The 24,832-nt window shown below is 44.9% G+C and overlaps 1 protein-coding gene and 1 pseudogene across 1 annotated transcript; one reads left to right on the top strand and one right to left on the bottom strand.

The window, feature by feature from the left end:
• Positions 1–12,122: 12,122 nt before the first annotated feature.
• Positions 12,123–12,241, top strand: LOC134937552 (5S ribosomal RNA; annotated as a pseudogene).
• Positions 12,242–20,869: 8,628 nt separating this feature from the next.
• LOC134932134 (beta-1,3-galactosyl-O-glycosyl-glycoprotein beta-1,6-N-acetylglucosaminyltransferase 3-like) lies at positions 20,870–22,398 on the bottom strand. The gene has a single exon (XM_063926254.1). The coding sequence runs from the start codon at positions 22,236–22,238 to the stop codon at positions 20,907–20,909; it is 1,332 nt and encodes a 443-aa protein (XP_063782324.1). The 5' UTR covers positions 22,239–22,398; the 3' UTR covers positions 20,870–20,906.
• Between the last annotated feature and the right edge of the window lie 2,434 nt (positions 22,399–24,832).

The raw sequence follows: 24,832 nt of genomic DNA, 5'->3' as shown, positions 1-24,832 counted from the left end.
CAGACTGTTGTTAGCACGGAGTGGATACTGGCTGGAACCAGTTAAATAATAAATGAACTTGGGAGCGATGAAATATGAACTGAAATGTAGAACTTGAGAGCGGAGAAATAATAATACCGGTGGAGAGTGGTAAAGTGTAGAAAGGACACCGGCCCTTTAAGGGAAGCTGTACTCTGCTGAAAGCTGAGCTGGAAGCAGGTAATGGTGTAGCTGGAAACAGATGAATCCACAATGGATTGGAGAGTCAGGCTACACCGCAGGTGGAATGCTGGTGCGGGTCTCTATGGTGGAAGTCTTGAGACAGGAGCTGGAACCTGGAAGACAATCACAGGAGAGAGACAAACAGGAACTAGGTTTGACAACCAAAGCACTGACGCCTTCCTTGCTCAGGCACAGTGTATTTATACCTGCAGCAAGGAAGGGATTGGCTAGGCAATTATGCAGATTAACAATACTGACAACAGATTGGAGGAAATGATCAGCTGACAGAATCCAAGATGGCTGCGCCCATGCAGACACTTGGAGGGAAGTTTGGTTTGTAATCCATGTGGTAATGAAAACAGTAATGGCGGCGCCGGCCACTGGAGACAGGAGACGCCAGGCTGACAAGTGCACATCCAACCACGCGGACACAGCGGAGGCCGCGGCTGACGTAATCGCCACTCTGACACTCTGCATGCAGAAGCTCAGGGACGGCGGCGGAGGCCGCGGGAGACGCCACGCCAGATGTAATATGGCGTTACTGTGACAGCGTCTCAGAGAGACAGGAGAGGATACAGGAATGTACACATCAGGATAACAGATGGGATCCGGTCCTGGAGCGCTGAGCCAGCCTTAGGAGGCATCTGATGGGTAAGAAATGGCGTCCAGATACCCGGATCGTGACAATATATATATATATATAGCAGTATCACTGGAATTATATGGCTGTACCACTGGGCATATACGGCAGTATCACTGGAATTATACGGCAGTATCAGTATCACTGGAATTATACAGCAGGATCACTGGAATTATATGGCAGGATCACTGGAATTATACGGCAGGATCACTGGATTTATACGCCAGTACCACTGGACTTATATGGCAGGATCACTGGACTTATATGGCAGGATCACTGGAATTATATGGCAGGATCACTGGAATTATACGGCAGTACCGCTGGACATATACGGCAGTACAGCTGGACATATACGGCAGTATCACTGGACTGGATCTATACGCCAGTACCACTGGAATTATACGGCAGGATCACTGGAATTATATGGCAGGATCACTGGAATTATACTGCAGTACTGCTGGACATATACGGCAGTATCACTGGACATATACGGCAGTATCACTGGACATATACGGCAGTACCGCTGGACATATACGGCAGTATCAATGGACATATACGGCAGTATCACTGGACATATACGGCAGTATCACTGGACAGTACTTATATGCCAATACCACTGGAATTATACTGCAGGATCACTGGAATTATATGGCAGGGTCACTGGAATTATACGGCAGGATCATTGGAGTTATACGGCAGTACCGCTGGACATATACGGCAGTATCAATGGACATATACGGCAGTATCACTGGACATATACGGCAGTATCACTGGACATATACAGCAGCACAGGGACACCACCAGTGGACAGATGCAGGACAACACAGCACCACTGCAATGGACTGGACTTATACAGCAGCACTGGACATATGGCAGCAGAGGACACCACCACTTTGACTGGACTGATGCAACACAAGACACCACCACTGGACTGATGCAACACAAGACACCACCACTGGACTGATGCAGCACAAGACACTACCACTGTACTGATGCAGGACAACAGTATCACTGGACATATACAGCAGCACAGGGACACCACCAGTGGACAGATGCAGGACAACACAGCACCACTGCAATGGACTGGACTAATACAGCAGCACTGGACATATGGCAGCAGAGGACACCACCACTGTGACTGGACTGATGCAGCACAAGACACTACCACTGTACTGATGCAGGACAACACAGCACCACTGCAATGGACTGGACTTATACAGCAGCACTGGATATATGGCAGCAGAGGACTCCACCACTGTGACTGGACTGATGCAGCACAATACACCACTGAACTGATGCAACACAACATAGCACCACTGGACTGGACTTATACAGCAGCACTGGACATATGGCAGCAGAGGACACAACCACTGACTGGACTGATGCAGCACAAGACACTAACACTGAACTGATGCAGGGCACTGGGGACGGAAACACGTCCTCTCTCTACACTCTCCAAAGCTGGAGTGAAAATGGCGGGGAAGCGCGGCTCCTTATATGGAATCCAAACCCCACGAGAATCCGACAGCGGGATGATGACGTTTTGCCTCATTCTGGTTTCCGAGTCAGGCGGGAAAACCCGAGCCTGACTTTTTCTAGCACCTTCTAGAATATAATAGCTAGAATTGATTGGTTGCTATGGGCAACATGTCCACTTCTAAAAATCTGCACTTTAGTAAATATACCCCATAGAGTGGGTGCTATAACTACACCACCCTATTACAGCCTGTTTCATTAGCCTGTTTAATTTCTTCTTCTTCCTAATCAGAACTATGAGGGTCATTCCGACCCGTTCGCATGCTGCTGTTTTTCGCAGTGGTGCGAACGGGTCGGTTCTGCACAGTCGCATCATTGCCCAGCGACGGCCGTCGCTGCTCAACAACAAAAAGAACGAAGAAAGCGATCGCTGCCGTGATCGCAAGAAGATTGACAGGAGGAAGGCGTTCCGGGGCATCAACTGACCGTTTTCTGGGAGTGGTGCGGCGAACGCAAGCGTGTCCAGGTGTTTGAAGGGCGGATGTCTGACATCAATTCTGGGACCTGCAACGCTGGATTGATCGCACAGGGTAAGTAACTCTTACCCTGATCTTGTTCTACACAAAACGTTTTTTGCATAGCAGGGCTGCACAAGCGATCGCAGCCTTGCTATGCAAAAATACACTCCTCCATAAGCGGCGTCTAGTTGATCGCAAGCGGCGTCTAGTTGTAGCGTGCGATAAACTCGGAATGACCCCTATATCCTGTTTATTTTAAGATGTGTGTGATCATTTTTGGCTTTAACCTTTTAGTGTATACCTTTAAAAAAAATAAAAATTTTAAACTGCCAAGTGTGCCACTATATAGCGTATGATACCCTTTAGGTGGTCACTCCCTTTATAACTCATTAACATCTACTTTTTGATGCTCCATCTAACTGTACTCACAATACAGGAATATTTAACAAGGTGGGACATACATAGAGTTCAAATGATCTACCAGTTCACAGAGCCTTAATAACCTTGTTTTATATATCACAGGTTCTGTCATGTTTGACGTGATAAAAAACGCAATAAAAGACACAATTTGCATAATACCCACAAATAATTACACAAGTTATTACTAAGGTCTATGATATTTGTTTTATATTAATGATTAGTAATAACCCCAAAATATTCTAATAAAGCTCTACTGTATATTTCAAAATGTTCTATATATGTAATATGATTCATTTTATTACATACGCCATTGTTCAGTCATCGTTTCACCTATCTTTTGGCATTTTTCCATCTTCATAAATAAAGGAGGGATTGGTTCCAGGTATACTAGTTGTTATTTACTGACATGGGAGTGTTCTCTAAAAGCGAGTAATGGATAAACTCACCTCTGACTCTGAGAGTAATTATTGTGTGTATTGAGAGACAAAAAAAATTCTCTAGTTTCTAAGTCATTACATTTATCCGCGTAAGTAAATAAAAAAAATAAAAAAAAATATTTCAACACAATGGTCATTTATGTTCACACTTTTAATTAAATAATGCTTAACTCTGTTGCTACTGTATGTAACAGGAAGAAGAATCATTTTTGCTTGACTGCACAATATATCTGTATCTTTGTAAATTATCTTCTCCAGTCCATTGCAAAAGTAAAGACACATATAGTATACATACTGTAAGTCATTTCTATGTCGTTGTTTATTGATGTGTCTAATGAGAGAACAATATAATCCTGTTAAATATTAGACACAGCCTGGTGTATGCTGACCCCACTGACATTTCAAGCTGCAATCATCCATGTACATTTTAAAATATTATATACTAGTTTTTATTACAGGTATTGCCTGGACTTTTTGTGTTCCATTTTTTTCTCTGTCTTTCTTTTTATACCCTGACACCCCCACACCCTCCTTTCCTCTTCTCTCCTCACTGGCATATCTATTTCTCTTAACGGTTCTCCCGGTCTACCTCCTCCTCTCTTTCTCCTCAACTTTCTCTATCTCTCTTGCAACCCTTCCCCATATATCTCCCAGCCAACATCTGCCCAAGTGTACTCCCAACCCCAGGGGCAAAGTCAGGTTTAAGGGAGGTCCCAGATATGTGAATGAAGTGTGTGTGTGTGTGTGTGTGTGTGTGTGTGTATATATATATATATATATATGATAAACAAAGGATGAGGGATGTGTAGCGACCACTGGTGTTAAATCAATGTAGCAGATATCAATGTAAATTAATAAAAAAATATATAACAATTTTTTCGTAATAAAAACAATCTAATATCAGTAAAACGTACAACGTCTACTTCTTACCAAAAATTCACAAAAATTTGGATAACCCGCCCGGGAGACCTATAGTGGCGGGTATTAATTAACTTACCTCCAACTTATCCGAGTATGCAGATGTTTTCTTGAAGGTCTATGTGAAAGATCTACCTTCATACCTCAAGGACACCACTTCAGTGTTGAATTGTTTGAAAGACATAGAGTGGAAGGACTCGTATATGTGGGCAACGATAGATGTCCAATCATTGTACACGTGTATCGAACACGAGAAAGGAGTGGCAGCATGTAAAGAATTTCTGGACAGAGACACCACACTAACACCTAATCATAAAGATTTTATTTGTGACATCATGCTTTTTATTCTTCAACACAATTATTTTAAATTTTTGGATCAATTTTATCTTCAGCGGTGCGGCACCGCCATGGGCACGATTTTTGCGCCTAGCTTCGCTAATCTGTTCATGGGTTGTTGGGAAAAAAGTTTTATTTATGATCATCATGATTTTAACAGTCACATTATTTTTATCGGAGGTATATTGATGACATTTTAATAATCTGGGATGGAAACACTGAATGTTTTAACAGCTTTTTGGAGTACATTGGCACAAATGAAATGAATCTTGCCTTTACGTCTAATACAAGTAAAGATTCCATAGAGTTTCTAGACTTAATTCTTATAGGAGAAGAGGGGAGAATTTTTACTAAGAATCATGTGAAACAAGTGGATACCAATAGTTATCTTCACTACAAGAGCAACCATTTTAAGAGATGAAAGGACAACATTCCATTCTCCCAATTTAGCAGAATTAAAAGGAAATGCAGCAGACCAGAAGAGTGCCAATCACAACTTCAGATGTATAAGACTAGATTCAAGAATAAAGACTACCCTGACACCATCCTAGAAGAAGCCATCACTAAAACCAATGAGGTGGAAAGGTCCAAATTGCTGGAATATAAAACTAAGGACAAAACAAAAGACTCCATAGCCTTCATAACCACCTAAAGCCGACATGAGAAATCCATCAGAGATTCTTTCAGGAACCACTGGAAAATACTACTAATGGATCCCATTCTCAAGGAGATTATCTCTCCTCGTCCAGAAATTATATTCAAAAAATCACGGAACTTGAAAGACATCTTAGCCCCGAGCATGCTGACAACTAAACAGGAAAAAGACCCTTCCTGGCCCAAGTGTCTGGGCTCTTACAAGTGCGGACGTTGTAACGTCTGCAGGTTTCTACACCCAAACAGGAAAACCTTTACGGATGGAGAAAAAAAGGAGTACAAAATTAAAGACTATATGAACTGTAACACTCAATCAGTCATCTATCTACTGGAATGCAACTGTGGAAAACAGTACATCGGAAAAACGAAACGACCACTTAAGCTGAGGATACAGGAGCACATCAGAAATATCAAGAATAAAGTGAAAAGTCATGCTGTATCCAAACACTTTAATCTGGTGCACAATTACAATCCAGAGGCATTAACCTTCAAGGCCATTGAACTGGTTAAACTGGGCGAAAGAGGAGGCGATCTAGCCAACAAATTGTCTCATCGTGAAATGTTTTGGATTTTCCAACTCCAGACATTACAGCCGATGGGATTCAACGACAATTATTAAATCGCCCTTATCTTATAACATCCTACAGCGCATGTACAATTTATCCTTATTTCTCTAACGTCCTAAGTGGATGCTGGGGACTCCGTAAGGACCATGGGGAATAACGGCTCCGCAGGAGACTGGGCACATCTAAAGAAAGCTTTAGGACTAACTGGTGTGCACTGGCTCCTCCCCCTATGACCCTCCTCCAAGCCTCAGTTAGATTTCTGTGCCCGACGAGAAGGGTGCACACTAGGGGCTCTCCTGAGCTTCTTAGTGAAAGTTTTAGTTTAGGTTTGTTATTTTCAGTGAGACCTGCTGGCAACAGGCTCACTGCATCGAGGGACTAAGGGGATAAGAAGCGAACTCACCTGCGTGCAGAGTGGATTGGGCTTCTTGGCTACTGGACATTAGCTCCAGAGGGACGATCACAGGTTCAGCCTGGATGGGTCCCGGAGCCGCGCCGCCGGCCCCCTTACAGAGCCAGAAGAGCGAAGAGGTCCGGAAAAATCGGCGGCAGAAGACGTTCCTGTCTTCAATAAGGTAGCGCACAGCACTGCAGCTGTGCGCCATTGCTCTCAGCACACTTCATACTCCGGTCACTGAGGGTGCAGGGCGCTGGGGGGGGGGCGCCCTGAGACGCAATAAAACACGATAAAAATACCTTACATGGCAAAAAATGCATCACATATAGCTCCTGGGCTATATGGATGCATTTAACCCCTGCCAGAATATACAAAAAAACGGGTGATAAGGCCGCCGAAAAGGGGGCGGAGCCTATCTCCTCAGCACACTGGCGCCATTTTCCCTCACAGCTCAGTTGGAGGGAAGCTCCCTGGCTCTTCCCTGCACTACAGAAAGGGTTAAAAAAAGAGAGGGGGGCACTAATTAGGCGCAGTATTAAAACATACAGCAGCTATAAGGGGAAAAACACTTATATAAGGTTATCCCTGTATATATATATATAGCGCTCTGGTGTGTGCTGGCATACTCTCCCTCTGTCTCCCCAAAGGGCTAGTGGGGTCCTGTCCTCTATCAGAGCATTCCCTGTGTGTGTGCTGTGTGTCGGTACGTTTGTGTCGACATGTATGAGGAGAAAAATGATGTGGAGACGGAGCAGAGTGTCTGTAACAGTGATGTCACCACCTAGGGGGTCGACACCTGAGTGGATGTACTGTTGAAAATTACGTGACAGTGTCAGCTCTGTATAAAAAAACAGTGATTGACATGAGACAGCCGGCTACTCAGCTTGTGCCTGTCCAGACGTCTCATAGGCCGTCAGGGGCTCTAAAGCGCCCGTTACCTCAGATGGCAGATACACACGCCGACACGGATACTGACTCCTGTGTCGACGGTGAAGAGACAACCGTGATTTCCAGTAGGGCCACACGTTACATGATTGAGACAATGGAAAATGTTTTATACATTTCTGATAATACGAGTACCACCAAAAAGGGGTATTATGTTCGGTGAGGGAAAAACTACCTGTAGTTTTCCAGAATCTGACAAATAAAATGAGGTGTGTGATGATACGTGGGTTTCCCCCCGATAACAATTGATAATTTCTTAAAAAGTATTGGCTGTATACCCTTTCCCGCCAGAGGTTAGGGTGCGTTGGGAAACACCCCCTAGGGGGGATAAGGCGCTCACACGCTTGTAAGAACAAGGGCTCTACCTTCTCATGAGATGGCCGCCCTTAAGGATCCTGCTGATAGAAAGCAGGAGGGTATCCAAAAATGTATTCACACACATACTGGTGTTATACTGCGACCAGCAATCGCCTCAGCCTGGAGGTGCAGTGCTGGGTTGGCATGGTCGGATTCCCTGACTGGAAATATTGATATCCTAGATAAGGATAGTATATTATTGCCTATAGAGCATTTAAAAGATGCATTTCTATATATGCATGATACACAGCGGAATATTTGCCGACTGGCATCAAGTATAAGTGCGTTGTCTAATTCTACCAGTAAAATGGTCAGGTGATGCGGATTCCAAACGGCATTTGGAAGTATTGCCTTTAAAAGGGGACATTTGGGGTCGGTCTTTTAGACCTGGTGGCCACGGCAACAACTGGGAAATCCATGTTTGTACCCCAGGTCGCCTCTCAAAATAAGACGCCGTATTATCAGGCGCAGTCCTTTGTTGGCAAGCGGACAAAAGGTTCCTCTTTTCTGCTCGTGACAGAGGGAGAGGAAAAAGGCTGAAGAGATTACCCAGTTCCCAGGAACAGAAATCCTTTCCCGCCTCTGCAAAAGCCCTCAGTATGACGCTAGGGCCTTACAAACTCAGGCACGGTGGGGGCCCGTTCTCAATGAATTTCAGTGCGCAGTGGGCTCACTCGCAAGTAGACCCCTGGATCCTTCAGGTAATATCTCAAGGGTACATATTGAAATTCGAGACGTCTTCCCCTCGCCGTTTCCAAAAGTCGGCTTTACCGACGTCTCCCTCTGACAGGGAGGCAGTTTTGGAAGCCATTCACCCAGCAGGTGATAATCAAGGTACCCCTCCTGCAACAGGGAACGGGGTATTATTCCACACTATTGTGGTACCGAAGCCAGACGGCCTGGTGAAACCGATTCTAAATCTAAAATCTAAAATCTTTGAACACTTACATACAGAGGTTCAAATTCAAGATTGAGTCACTCAGAGCAGTGATTGCGAACCTGGAAGAAGGGGACTACATGATGTCTTGGGACATCAAGGATGCTTACCTTCATGTCAAAGTTTACCCTTCTCACCAAGGGTACCTCAGGTTATGGTACAGAACTGTCACTATCAGTTCAGACGCTGCCGTAGGGATGGTCCACGGCACCCCGGGTCTTTACCAAGGTAATGGCCGAAATGATATCCCTTCGAAGGAAGGGAATTTTAGTTATCCCTTACTTGGACGATTCCCTGATAAGGGTAAGATCCAGGGAACAGTTGGAAGTCGGTGTAGCACTATCTCAGGTAGTGTTGCGGCAGCACGATTGGATTCTCAATATTCCAAAATCGCAGCTGGTTCCGACGACTTGTCTTCTGTTTCCTAGGGATGTTCCTGGACACAGTCCAGAAAAGAAGAAAAAAAAAAAAAAAAAGGTGTTTCTCCCGGAAGAGAAAACCAGGGAGTTATCCGAGCTAGTCAGGAACCTCCTAAAACCGAACCAAGTCTCAGTGCATCAATGCACAAGGGTTCTGGGTAAAAATGGTGGCTTCCTACGAAGCAATCCCATTCGTTAGATTCCACGCAAGAACTTTCCAGTGGAACCTACTGGACAAATGGTCCGGGTCGCATTTTCAGATGCATCAGCGGATAACCCTGTCACCAAGGACAAGGGTATCCATCATGTGGTGGTTGCAGAGTGCTCATCTTCTAGAGGGCCGCAGATTCGGCATTCAGGACTGGGTCCTGGTGACCACGGATGCCAGCCTGCGAGGCTGGGGAGCAGTCACACAGGGAAGGAATATCCAGGGCTTAGGGTCAAGCCTGGATACATCACTTCACATAAATATCCTGAAGCTAAGGGCCATTTACAATGCTCTAAGCTTAGCAAGACCTCTGCTTCAAGGTCAGCCGGTGTTGATCCAGTCGGACAACATCATGGCAGTCACCCACGTAAACAGACAGGGTGGCACAAGAAGCAGGAGGGCAATTGCAGAAGCTGCAGGGATTCTTCGCTGGGCGGAAAATCATGTGATAGCACTGTCAACAGTATTCATTCCGGGAGTGGACAACTGGGAAGCAGACTTCCTCAGCACGACCTCCACCCGGGAGAGTGGGGACTTCACCCAGAAGTCGTCCACATGATTAAACTCGACAGGTATTGCGCCAGGTCAAGAGACCCTCAGGCAATAGTTGTAGACGCTCTGGTAACACCGTGGGTGTACCAGTCAGTGTATGTGTTCCCTCCTCTGCCTCTCATACCCAAGGTACTGAGATTGATAAGATGGAGAGGAGAAAGCACTATATTCGTGGCTCCGGATTGGCCAAGAAGGACTTGGTAACCGGAACTTCAAGAGATGCTCACGGAGGATCCGTGGCCTCTACCTCTAAGAAGGGACCTGCTCCAGCAAGGACCCTGTCTGTTCCAAGACTTACCGCGGCTGCGTTTGATGGCATGGCGGTTGAACGCCGGATCCTGAAGGAAAAAAGGCTTTCCGGATGAAGTCATCCCTATCCTGATCAAAGCCAGGAAGGATGTAACCGCAAAAACATTATCACCGCAAATGGCGAAAATATGTTGCGTGGTGCGAGGCCAGTAAGGCCCGACGGAGGAAATTCAACTGGATCGATTCCTACATTTCCTGCAAACAGGAGTGTCTATGGGCCTGAAATTGGGGTCCATTAAGGTTCAAATTTGCGGCCCTGTCAATTTTCTTCCAAAAAGAACTAGCTTCAGTCCCTGAAGTTCAGACGTTTGTAAAAGGGGTACTGCATATACAGCCTCCTTTTGTGCCTCCAGTGGCACTTTGGGATCTCAATGTAGTTTTGGGTTCCAAAAGTCACATTGGTTTGAACCACTTAAATGTGTGGAGTTAAAATATCTCACATGGAAAGTGGTCATGCTGTTGGCCCTGGCCTGGGCCAGGCGCGTGTCAGAATTGACGGCTTTATCCTGAAAAAGCCCTTATCTGATTTTCCATTCGGACAGGGCGGAATTGAGGACTCGTCCTCAGTTTCTCCCCAAGGTGGTTTCAGCGTCTCACCTGAACCAACCTATTGGTGGTGCCTGCGGCTACTAGGGACTTGGAGGCCTCCAAGTTGCTAGACGTTGTCAGTGCCCTGAAAATATATGTTTCCAGGACGGCTGGAGTCAGGAAATCTGACTCGCTGTTTATCCTGTGTGCACCCAACAAGCTGGGTGCTCCTGCTTCTAAGCAGACTATTGCTCGTTGGATTTGTAGTACAATTCAGCTTGCACATTCTGTGGCAGGCCTGCCACAACCTAAAATCTGTAAATGCCCACTCCACAAGGAAGGTGGGCTCATCTTGGGCGGCTGCCCGAGGGGTCTCGGCTTTACAACTTTGCCGAGCAGCTACTTGGTCAGGAGCAAATACGTTTGTAAAATTCTACAAAATTAATATCCTGGCTGAGGAGGACCTGGAGTTCTCTCATTTGGTGCTGCAGAGTCATCCGCACTCTCCCGCCCGTTTGGGAGCTTTGGTATAATCCCCATGGTCCTTACGGAGTCCCCAGCATCCACTTAGGACGTTAGAGAAAATAAGAATTTACTTACCGATAATTCTATTTCTCATAGTCCGTAGTGGATGCTGGGCGCCCATCCCAAGTGCGGATTGTCTGCAATACTTGTACATAGTTATTGTTACAAAAATCGGGTTATTATTGTTGTGAGCCATCTTTCAGAGGCTCCTCTGTTATCATACTGTTAACTGGGTTCAGATCACAGGTTATACGGTGTGATTGGTGTGGCTGGTATGAGTCTTACCCGGGATTCAAAATCCTTCCTTATTGTGTACGCTCGTCCGGGCACAGTATCCTAACTGAGGCTTGGAGGAGGGTCATAGGGGGAGGAGCCAGTGCACACCAGTTAGTCCTAAAGCTTTCTTTAGATGTGCCCAGTCTCCTGCGGAGCCGCTATTCCCCATGGTCCTTACGGAGTCCCCAGCATCCACTACAAACTATGAGAAATAGAATTATCGGTAAGTAAATTCTTATTTTATGGTCCACTACCCTATGGTCCCTCCCTTCCCAACCACCTCTATTCCCTCCCTCCTCCTCCCCCATCCATCCCCCCCCTCCCTTTTCACCTTTTCCTCCCCCCTCCCAACCCAACCCCCCCTCCCCCCTATATTCTCCCACCCATTGCACCATTCACTCCAAAATTATTCTAGTGATAAATATCACTGTCACATACTTTAGGCGGGTGTTTATACTTGTAATTTTTTATATGTTGGAATGACAGCTGAAAATGCATCATGTTGCTACAGTGAAACCACACTGGAAATGCTCAACTACGTTCGATCTTAGAAGCCAAGCAGTGTTGGGCCTGATCAGTACCAGAGGGGGAGACCATCTGGGAAGATCAGGTACTGTATCATATAACATGAATAACAGCATGAGATAGGCGTCACTCCATCTCACAATGATAATATACCTAATATGGCAAATCACCTATGAATTAATATTTAATAATCTCCACAGCACCAGCACTTTATTAATGCACTGCAAGCACCTATAAGCACATGCACTTTATAATACTATTGCCTACATAATCAGATGCACTTTATTATTTATTGATATTCTCAGCTAATCACAATAATATGCACTCCACTCTGTCCATATCCATTTCTTTATATACTCATTCATATTTCATACCCTGCATTAAAAAGCGATGCAATTATATATTGGTGTCTTATACATGTTTTATTTTGTTTTACATGCAATCACTGCATCTAAATTAACACGAAGAATGTCTTCCCAAAGATGGCTGACGCACTGCCAAGTAATACAGAAAACAACAACAAAATGGTCACCGCTATGCAAGTCAAAGACTGTGATTCAACTCGTCCTCCGGACTCCCGGCGGGCGCATGCGCAGTGAAACCCTGGAAGTGGGGCGGAAGCCGCGGACGGACGCGGCCAACACTTAACTCCGGAAGTGGGGCGGAAATACCGTCCTGGCCACCCTCACAAGCTAACGGACTTGTTTTTTAACATATAAAGACACTCGTTTTTTTTTATATATTTATAAGTAATATGCTCCAATATGTTCTAGTAATATATCTACCCAATATAAAGTGCACTATAAGATATGCTAATTCTGAAACAGGAAGTGATGTCATCATGAGCTCCTAATTATCACTACTATAACCAGTCAGTCCCATTACACCCCAGCCCCTTGATGAAGTCTGTTTGATGAAACGCGTTGGGATACCTGTACCTATTCATATCCAGATAAGGAATTACCTTTATATTGATTCTATTGTAGTTTTTATTCATTTTAAGCACTTTAGTCCAGCTGTGTTTTGTATTGTTGTCCCATTTTTTACGTTGTACGTTTTACTGACATTAGATTGTTTTTATTACTAATAAATTGTTATATATTTTTTATTAATTTACATTGATATCTGCTACATTGATTTAACACCAGTGGTCGCTACACATCCCTCATCCTTTGTTTATCATTACTATTTATTTCAGGGAAGTTACCACCGCTGTTTTTTATTGTGGGATTAAGCTGACGCCCCGTAAATAGCATAGGGGAGTGTTTAAAACTACTTATTATTACTACATACATAGCATATCTGAAACGTGTTCCCATCACATGTGGCGCATTAATAATCTTTTTCTTGACATATATATAGATATATATATATCCTACATGGAGAGAAAGACATGGAGAAAGAGAGAGAGAGATGCATGGAGAGATAGAGAGACATGGAAAGATACATGGAGAGAGAGAGGGAGAGAGAGAGAGGTATATCATCAGCAGAATGTGAGGAGCCAAAGAGAGAAGTTACCTGGAGGTCTCCAGGAGAAGGCTACATTGTCTCCCCAGCCAGGCAGGTGGCCATGGGGGGGGGGGGGGGGGGGGTAGAGGGAGGAAGGAAGGATATGCATTGACAAGGCGACTGATGCAGGACGGTGTGTGGCAGGGGGTGTAACCAGAACTTTGTGGGTCCCATAAAACAATTCTGAAAGCCCGCTCCTTACCATTGTCAATGCACCTTAGGGGAGCAGGAGTGAGTAAGAGAGAGAGATAAAGAAGGTATCAGGGGGAGAGAGAGAGAGAGGAGCAAGAAAGAGGGGGAGGCAGAAAGAGAAAGAGGGTTTCTGGGAAAAAGAGAGAAAGAGGAGTGAGAGAGAGGGTGTCATGGAGAAAGAGAGAAAGGGATGGGAGGGAAGGAGCATGAGAGAGAGAGGGTGGTGTGCAAGCGGGTGTGAGAGAGAGTGTCAGGAAGGGAGGGAGAGAGAAAGAGGGGAGCAAGAGAGAAAGAGAATTTCAGGGAGAGAAAGAGAGAGAACAAGAGAGATAGATTGGTTGCTATTGGGAAACATCCCATTATAAATAGAACTCTCGTCTTAGTAAATTTACCCCATTGTCAGAGAGAGAGAGAGGCAGTGCAGAGGCTGTCATAGAAAGACAGCTTCAGGATAAGAGCGAAAGAGAGAGGAGCAACTGACAGAGTGTAAAGGAGAGATAGAGATGGAATGGGAGCTAGCAGGAGATACACTACTTGACTACAGCACAGCACATACCCCTGATGGGGGCGTGCACTTCACTGCATTAGCCCCCCCCCCTACACACACACACACACACACACACACACACAAGTACCCATGAATCTCGGCATAGCACTGCTCTGCTGCAGGGAGCCAGCCAGGACAGGTTTGGTAGGGGTTCAGCAGGACAGGACAGACTTGCCCCCCCTGCCCTGCATCATCCGTAGATGCAGCTGCAGTGTTACACAGCCTGCAGCCTGAGCTCCTACAAAAAAAATAATCAGTAAACTGCACTGATGGATCGGCAGGCAGAGGGGGGTTTTCAGGTACTCTGAAACCCCTCCTGCATGTGCCTATGAACCCGTATCTTCCCTTAAGTGTCCTTTAATGTTTGCCTGGAGTACAGATTTTTATGTTTATATATATTTATAAAATGGCATGGTATAATGACTCACTAACATGATTGGCACATTAGATCACAATACTGTGCATTATTTCCTAACAACTACACACTTCCCAGCATAACTGCATGCCTGAACTACTTCCAACTGTCAACAAATCCTTATTATACAGCCACAGCCAAATTACTCCAAGGTTAAACAGCAGCACATCCTTGTCTCACTGACAGCAGCACATTACAGCTTCCCTGACAGCAGCATACTTACTTACATACCTTACTGACAGCAGCACATCCCTGCCTCACTGACAGCAGAAAATCCTTGCCTCACTGACAGCAGCACATCACTGCCTCACTTAGAACAATCCATCACTGCCTCACTGACAGCAGCACATCACTGCCTCACTGATAACAGCACTTCCCTGCCTCACTGACAGCAGCACATCACTACCTCACTGATAACAGCACTTCCCTGCCTCACTGACAGCCCATCACTGCTTCACTGACAGCAGCACATCCCTGCCTCACTGACAGCAGCACATCCCTGCCTTACTGACAGCAGCACATGTCTACCTCACTGACTAGCTCACTGACAGCAGCGCATCCCTGCCTCACTGACTAGCTCACTGACAGCAGCATATGTCTACTTCACTGACAGTCAGTGAGGCAGGGATGTGCTGCTGTCAGTGCTGCTGTCAGTAAGGTGGAAATATGCTCCTGTGAGTGACATCCCTGCCTCACTGACAGCAGCACATCCCTGCTTCACTGACAGCAGCGCATCCCTGCCTCACTGACAGCAGCACATCCCTGTCTCACTGACAGCAGTACATCACTGCCTCACTGGCAGCAGCACATCCCTGCCTCACTGACAGACATGCACATTACTGCCTCACTGACAGCAGCGCATCCCTACCTCACTGACAGCAGCACATCACTGCCTTACTTAGAGCAATCCATCACTGCCTCACTGACAGCAGCACTTCCCTTCCTCACTGACAGCAGCCCATCACTTCCTCACTGACAGCAGCACTTCCCTGCCTCACTGACAGCAGCCCATTACTGCCTCACTGACAGACATGCACATTACTGCCTCACTGACAGCAGCACATCCCTACCTCACTGACAGCAGCACATCACTGCCTCACTTAGAGCAATCCATCACTGACTCACTGACAGCAGCACTTCCCTGCCTCACTGACAGCAGCACATCACTGCCTCACTGAAAGCAGCACTTCCCTGCCTCACTGACAGCAGCACATACCTGCCTCACTGACAGCAGCACATCCCTGCCTCACTGACAGCAGCGCATCCCTGCCTCACTGATAGCAGCACACCACTGCCTCACTAACAGCAGCGCATCCCTGACTCACTGACAGCTGCACATCCCTGCCTCACTGACAGCTGCACATCCCTGCCTCACTGACAACAGCACATCCCTGCCTCACTGACAGCAGCACATCCCTGCCTCACTGACAGCAGCACATACCTGCCTCACTGACAGCAGCACATCCCTGCCTCACTGACAGCAGCACATCCCTGCCTCACTGACAGACATGCACATCCCTGCCTCACTGACAGCAGCGCATCCCTGCCTCACTGACAGCAGCACATCACTGCCTCACTAACAGCAGCGCATCCCTGACTCACTGATAGCAGCACATCCCTGCCTCACTGACAGCAGCACATCCCTGCCTCACTGACAGCAGCACATCCCTGCCTCACTGACAGCAGCCCATCCCTGCCTCACTGACAGCAGCCCATCCCTGCCTCACTAACAACAGTGCATCCCTGCCTCACTGATAGCAGCACATCCCGGCCTCACTGACAGCAGCACATCCCTGCCTCACTGATAGCAGCACATCCCTGCCTCACAGACAGCAACCCATCCCTGCCTCACTGGCAGCAGCACATCCCTGCCTCACTGACAGCAGCACATCCCTGCCTCACTGACAGCAGCACATCCCTGCCTCTCTGACAGCAGCCCATCCCTGCCTCACTGACAACAGTGCATCCCTGCCTCACTGACAGCAGCACATCCCTGCCTCACTGACAGCAGCACATTCCTGCCTCACTGACAGCAGCACATCCCTGCCTCACTGGCAGACATGCACATCACTGCCTCACTGACAGCAGCACATCCCTGCCTCACTGACAGCAGCACATCCCTGCCCCACTGGCAGACATGCACATCACTGCCTCACTGACAGCAGCGCATCCCTGCCTCACTGACAGCTATACACATTTCTGAAAGAAAAAAGAATTCAAAATTACTACAGAACTCAAAGTTCCTGACATTCATCCTCACCAAAGATGACTGGTACATTGATAGTTCATTCAAAGAACTTGAACAGGTCTTACCTGAGCAGCCACTTCAGAATCCAACACAGCAAGCAGTGAGTAGAAATGCCAGCCTTAAGATCTCACTCACAGTACAATTCACTGTTCTACACACATTTTCTTCCAAAATGAACCAATCTTAAAGTGACAGTACTCATTAAAGTTCAACTGATTAAACAGTATATTCTGAATGTCCAGCTTTATTTGCTTACCCTATTATCCAGTTAAATATGTATTCATTAAAAATAATTCAAATTAGAGAGCCTAAAATTAAATTGAACATTTTTTTCCTCCTATTCTTTATCTATTTCACCTTACTTTGTCTCAACAGAGGCCATTTTATATGACAGATACACTACTCTTGGGTGTGCGGTCGTGCTCTGATATACACAAGCCTCAGCGTGTGTTGTGACACTTGAGGCTGCTGCCCCTTTTGTGACAAAACAGGGTGAAACAGATACAGAACAGGAGAAAAAATAGTTCAGAATAGGCTGTTTCATTTGAATTCTTTTTTTTTGTAGGAATAAACATTTAACTAGATAACAGTGTAAGTGAATAAAATAGCTGAAATTATTCTGACAGAAATGTGTATGTCTCTCATGCTGCTTTTCTGTGAGTAATGTGCGCTTACGCTGGGAACTGTGCTGTCATTTGGATATAATACATGGTCATGTTATCTGATGTGTCCAATCATATTAGCAGGGCCGTAACTAGGTGTGTGCGGAGTGTTCCGCCACACACAGTGCTGCAGGCTAGGGGGCGCTGTTGGCGACACTTGTCAATTATCTATTTTACTTACTTTCACTTGCAGCTTCCATCATTTTTGAAACACAACAACCCCTGACCACCCCTGTCTCCTATCCCCACTCCTTCCATGGCTAATAACTATAAAACATTAATGAACTTAATTTGAGAGCTCTTTGGTATTCGGTCACACTGTCCTTTATTACATTAAAAGATGCTAACATACCCGGGATTCAAACCCATTACCTGTAGCACTGCAGTCAGACACTCTTGGACTTATTCAGGTTTAGTTGTAAATTAGCAAAATTGCAGATTGACGGATTATCATCCATCTGCGCATGGGCTGTGAATGCATTGTGCATGCACTACTCATGATTTGCAGTTCTTCTGTGATCGCATTTCGTCGAGATGAAATCACAGATTGATTGACAGGAGTCGGGTGTTCGTGGGCATGCACAAGGCCTTAGCGGGGAGTGGTTCAGAAAATGCAGATGTGTCATTTCCTTTTTCGGGGTGCGCATCTGACGTCAACTGTGATTGCTGTGACTTAAAACATGGCGCCTGGTGCGACTGCATTCTTATTATTCTGAGTAGCCCTGTGTCAACAGCAACCGTCAAAAATGCTCTATTTTTGCAATGCATTTACAATTCTGTGGCTGCATTTGCAGAATTGTGAATGCAGCGGAGGGTGGCTTGTTCTGTGCGGGGTGTATTTCCAACATGCTGGGTGTCTCTTGCTGTGCGATTCTCAGCAGTTGTAGTTGTGTTACTATCGCAGGACTGCAACTGAAGCTGAATAAGGCCCTTTATTCATTGAGCTATCTGCCCTTGCAAAGAAAGCTAGAGAATTCATATTAAGGCGGGTAAACACTACTCGATTCTGGAATGCTGGTGATGGACAACTATATCGTTGAACAATATAGCGTTCAGCGATATAGTATGTACACACTGGACGTTATCGTTCAATGGATTGAGCTGCATGTCAGCTCGATATTGGTGATTGCTGTACGACGTGCGGGAGCGCGCATCGTTCATCAGTCACCAATATTGCCCCCATCCACACTGGACGATATAAGCCTAAAAATAAATGATAATGACATTTATGCTGTTATCGTTTATTTTTTAGGCTGAAATAGCCTAGTGTGTACCCCCCTTATGCTAGAGAATTCTAACTATTTGAAGCTTAGCTTGCCCTTTGTGAAAAAAAAAAAACATTGCAGCTGAGCAGATCTATGTAGTGTGTGGCTGCAAGGGACTAGATGTGTGTCTGCACACTGCATAGATCTGCTCAATTGCAATGCTGATTATTTTTAGAAATCTCATAGTTATTATGCAGGATCAAACAGATCTATGAGTAGGGGGTTTGACTGGAATGCAACAGGTTATAGGTTTGGGTATGGCAGTATATTAAAATGTGTTTTCTAATAAAGGGTATTGTAACTGAATAACAGCAAGTTCTCAACTTAAGTGTATGAATGTGGTATAAAGAAGACTAAAGCCACTCTGAACTTACCTTGACAGTACATATTTACATTGTAAACAATTTAAATATATATATATATATTTTTTTGTTTTGTTTGTAGGAATATAGGTGGTCATTCCGAGTTGTTCACTCGCTAGCTGCTTTTAGCAGCATTGCAAATGCTAGGTCGCCGCCCTCTGGGAGTGTATCTTAACTTAGCAGAATAGCAAATGAAAGATTAGCAGAACTGCTACTAAAAATTTTCAAGCAGTTTCTGAGTAGCTCCAGACCTACTCCTAGATTGCGATCACCTCAGTCCGTTTAGTTCCTTGTTTGACGTCACAAACACGCCCTGCGTTCGGCCAGCCACTCCTGCGTTTTTACCTGGCACGCCTGCATTTTTTAGCACACTCCCTGAAAACGGCCAGTTACCACCCAGAAACACCCACTTCCTGTCAATCACACTACGATCACTCGAGCGATGAAAAAACATCGCTCGAGCTTGTGCAAATCTCCAAAGTTTTGTGTTAACTTACTGAACGCATGCGCGCTGCGTACCGTGCGCATGCGCATTTTCCACCTAATCGCTCCGTTGCGAAAAAAGGCAACGAGCAAACAACTCGGAATGACCACCACAGAGAGCCTATTAGTGTATGTTAATTACAAATAAAACCAGTGTGTACAGAGCAAAGAATAAAAAATATAAATATAGAGTTACAGGGTGGTGTCTGAACAATATTTTCATAACTCCAGTATGCAACGGAGAAAGAAAAAAAATTACAACATTATGGGAGATATTCAATTGTTTGAAAAGTCAGTTGGGCATCTGTTTTTTTCCTATCTAATAGACAAGAAAAAACAGACACCCAACCGACTTTTCAAACATTTGAATTCCCCCCAATATGTACTGTTTCAAAACATAGTAAGTTATATTGAAATACATATATTAGTGTAAAGCACCATGGGTATATTAGGATCACCTCATCCCAATAACTCATACTCTATGGTACAATTAAAAAAATTTATTTCACCAATCAATAAAATCAAACATTAAGTGTAACACTCATACAATATTATAAATAATAAGTGCTTATGTGTCCATAGAGGAGTCCAGGTGTGAAATCAGGGGACCGATACCTTTTGTCTAAACATACAGCTTCATCTTGGGCCCACATTTATCATCTCTTTTTGTATCTATATAGATAGATAGATTATCTGGATTCATAAACAAAAGAAAAGAGTTGTCTACTCAGTACCTGTTGAAAAACTTAACTGTACTTGTGAATTAATCATTGTCTTGTTATAACAGGGCTTCAATAATAATAATTTTTATGAATATTTTAAAAAAGTATTTTAATAAATATATGTATATCTTGGTAAAGATTGATGCTGATGTACTCACTAAAGAGCTTGGTGTAAGAGGTTGGACAATACTTGTACAATAAATACAAATCCAAAGGGTACTAATCCCTAGAAACCTATAAACATTAGGCGCCCCCTAAAGAAACAGTTCCTATATATATATATATATATATATATATATATTCATTCTAGTATTCATGTATCAAGGATTTAAGTTTACCTTTTAACCTGGTTGAACATTATAGATCTTTCCTGAAAACAGTTTTATATCTTAAATATTCTTCCATGCAATGTATAGCAGCATCATCTACATCCAAATCAAATTTGTTGGCTAACAGGTGATGTTGCTTGAGTAACCAGTTTAGATCCCCAGTCCCATACACACATACAGACCGCTTATGAGTTCCAGTGCAAATAGGGTAGGGAGCTCCTTTGTTTATGTCCCCTGCACTATATGCCCACTTTACCATTCTAGCCATTGCATTCATATCTGTCAGGTCATACTTGCCACTGTAGGGAGAGGAACCCGGAACACCAGGCATTCTATTTAAAGTAGCCCAAAGATGTTCATCTGGACTATAAGTGTCTTTGACCCAGTCTATAAACTTTTGTACTTGTGGTTCTTCAAATATGTACTGTACAAAGTCTCTGGATACCACAAAGTAAGCACTCCCTGTAAATATTGGACTAGAAATTGGTAATGGTCCTTTCTCAGTAGCAGTCCGTGAAATATGATCACCAACTTCAAAATGATGCTTCCAACGCCACTTTTTCATATCTGATGGCCTCTCAGATTCCATAGTATTTTTTCCATTTAATACTTTCAGAACTCTGACAATCTCAGCATTTGTCTTCAAAGGAAAGTCTGTCCCACAGGTGTTAAGCAAGTATCTCCACTTAACATTGCTTCTCAGTAGGTCATCCATGCAGTTGAGATCAGCCTGCACTCTTAACCATGATGCATAGACCACCCTCTCCAGTTTAGTTGCTATAAACACATTATCAAAGCATGAGGTGATGGCTCTCACGGCCTCTTTGAACTGCGTTGGAGATTTTTCATCCACATGAACACAAAAAATATTCTGAGGTGCGTAAATCGCTCGCAAAAGCCGCTCAAACATCTCTATTTTCTCATGAATAACCATGGAATAAGCAATGGGAAAGTCCTCTTCTTCCTTGCTCATAGGAATAGTAATGTATTTCCTGAATTCTTTAAAGTAGCGGCAGTCTCTAGTTAAGTTTAAATACATTATTTCATTTAAATTGTCTGTTGTCTTGTTTATAACAGCATTGAACTGTTTTCCTCTTTTGACCGCATCAGAATCCCCCTTAATTATCTTGGAACAATTTAGCTCACCTTGTTTTGGTCTGAGGCTAAAAAGTGTATAAAATTCTTCTTTGCAGTACTGGCTCCTGGTGCTGTCCACATCATGCTGAAAGTCTTTCAAGGTGCATGAATTGGAATTGGATGTATATTCAATAAAAACTATAGCAGTGAATGCCAAAAGTACAAGGATCAGAAGCCTTTGAAGTTGAAAGCACTTGAACTGCTTCAAGCCAAACAATGACATTTCTCCGTCTGAGGATGAAACAGCTTGTTGAGTATATCAGTAGCTGTATTCCGAGATTGTACTCTGAGAACTGGTTTCGCAGGCTAAGACATCATTCGTAGGATGTGCCAAAGCAATGTTTAACCACTAAAACAACATATTTCAGCCATGAGATTACTGATTATCTTTCTCACCTAGTGTTGAAATAATAGACACGTTGCAAGGCTTTATATAAGGAGTTGCCTAATCCTTCAGCATGTCATTGATGTACAATTAGCACATAAATTCCTGAATTCATTGTTACATGACCACTCCCATACATGCCCAGACACATTAGTACCGTTCCAGTATTTTACTTTGAATAGGAAATGATGATCACAGCATGGTAACATTTTATATATGTATCCAGATTATGGGATAATATGGCATGAATGTGTATATGATGTATATATTATAAAATGTGAGGTCAAATTGTATTTATATTTCTCTATCGTCCTAGTGGATGCTGGGGTTCCTGAAAGGACCATGGGGAATAGCGGCTCCGCAGGAGACAGGGCACAAAAAGTAAAGCTTTAGGATCAGGTGGTGTGCACTGGCTCCTCCCCCTATGACCCTCCTCCAAGCCTCAGTTAGATTTTTGTGCCCGGCCGAGAAGGGTGCAATCTAGGTGGCTCTCCTAAAGAGCTGCTTAGAAAAGTTTAGCTTAGGTTTTTTATTTTACAGTGAGTCCTGCTGGCAACAGGATCACTGCAACGAGGGACTTAGGGGAGAAGAAGTGAACTCACCTGCGTGCAGGATGGATTGGCTTCTTTGGCTACTGGACATTAGCTCCAGAGGGACGATCACAGGTACAGCCTGGATGGTCACCGGAGCCTCGCCGCCGGCCCCCTTGCAGATGCTGAAACAAGAAGAAGGTCCAGAATCGGCGGCATGAAGACTCCTCAGTCTTCGTAAGGTAGCGCACAGCACTGCAGCTGTGCGCCATTTCCTCTCAGCACACTTCACACGGCAGTCACTGAGGGTGCAGGGCGCTGGGAGGGGGGCGCCCTGGGAGGCAATGAAAACCTATTTTTGGCTAAAAATACCTCACATATAGCCTCCGGGGGCTATATGGAGATATTTAACCCCTGCCAGAATCCGTTAAGAGCGGGAGACGAGGCCGCCGAAAAAGGGGCGGGGCCTATCTCCTCAGCACACAGCGCCATTTTCCCTCACAGAAAGGCTGGAGGGAAGGCTCCCAGGCTCTCCCCTGCACTGCACTACAGAAACAGGGTTAAAACAGAGAGGGGGGGCACTAATTTGGCGTTAAAAATATATAAAAAAGATGCTATAAGGGAAAACACTTATATAAGGTTGTCCCTATATAATTATAGCGTTTTTGGTGTGTGCTGGCAAACTCTCCCTCTGTCTCTCCAAAGGGCTAGTAGGTCCTGTCCTCTATCAGAGCATTCCCTGTGTGTGTGCTGTGTGTCGGTACGTGTGTGTCGACATGTATGAGGACGATGTTGGTGAGGAGGCGGAGCAATTGCCTGTAATGGTGATGTCACTCTCTAGGGAGTCGACACCGGAATGGATGGCTTATTTAGGGAATTACGTGATAATGTCAACACGCGGCAAGGTCGGTTGACGACATGAGACGGCCGACAAACAATTAGTACCGGTCCAGACGTCTCAAAAACACCGTCAGGGGTTTTAAAACGCCCGTTTACTTTAGTCGGTCGACACAGACACAGACAGGGACACTGAATCCAGTGTCGATGGTGAATAAACAAACGTATTCCTTATTAGGGCCACACGTTAAGGGCAATGAAGGAGGTGTTACATATTTCTGATACTACAAGTACCACAAAAGAGGGTATTATGTGGGATGTGAAAAAACTACCGTAGTTTTTTCTGAATCAGATAAATTAAATGAAGTGTGTGATGATGCGTGGGTTCCCCCCGATAGAAAATATGGGCGGTATACCCTTTCCCGCCAGAAGTTAGGGCGCGTTGGGAAACACCCCTTAGGGTGGATAAGGCGCTCACACGCTTATCAGAACAAGTGGCGGTACCGTCTATAGATAGGGCCGTCCTCAAGGAGCCAGCTGACAGGAGGCTGGAAAATATCATAAAAAGTATATACACACATACTGGTGTTATACTGCGACCAGCGATCGCCTCAGCCTGGATGTGCAGAGCTGGGGTGGCTTGGTCGGATTCCCTGACTAAAAATATTGATACCCTTGACAGGGACAGTATTTTATTGACTATAGAGCATTTAAAGGATGCATTTCTATATATGCGAGATGCACAGAGGGATATTTGCACTCTGGCATCAAGAGTAAGTGCGATGTCCATATCTGCCAGAAGATGTTTATGGACACGACAGTGGTCAGGTGATGCAGATTCCAAACGGCACAAAGGTGTATTGCCGTATAAAGGAAGAGGAGTTATTTGGGGTCGGTCCATCGGACCTGGTGGCCACGGCAACTGCTGGAAAATCCACCGTTTTTACCCTAAGTCACATCTCTGCAGAAAAAGACACCGTCTTTTCAGCTTCAGTCCTTTCGTCCCTATAAGAGTCATATCTGCCCAGGGATAGAGGAAAGGGAAGAAGACTGCAGCAGGCAGCC

This window comes from Pseudophryne corroboree, chromosome 6, assembly GCF_028390025.1.
Source record: "Pseudophryne corroboree isolate aPseCor3 chromosome 6, aPseCor3.hap2, whole genome shotgun sequence".
Classification (NCBI taxonomy): domain Eukaryota; kingdom Metazoa; phylum Chordata; class Amphibia; order Anura; family Myobatrachidae; genus Pseudophryne; species Pseudophryne corroboree.
The sequence above is the reverse complement of the archived record's forward strand: the minus strand, read 5'-3'. Positions and strand labels throughout refer to the sequence as shown.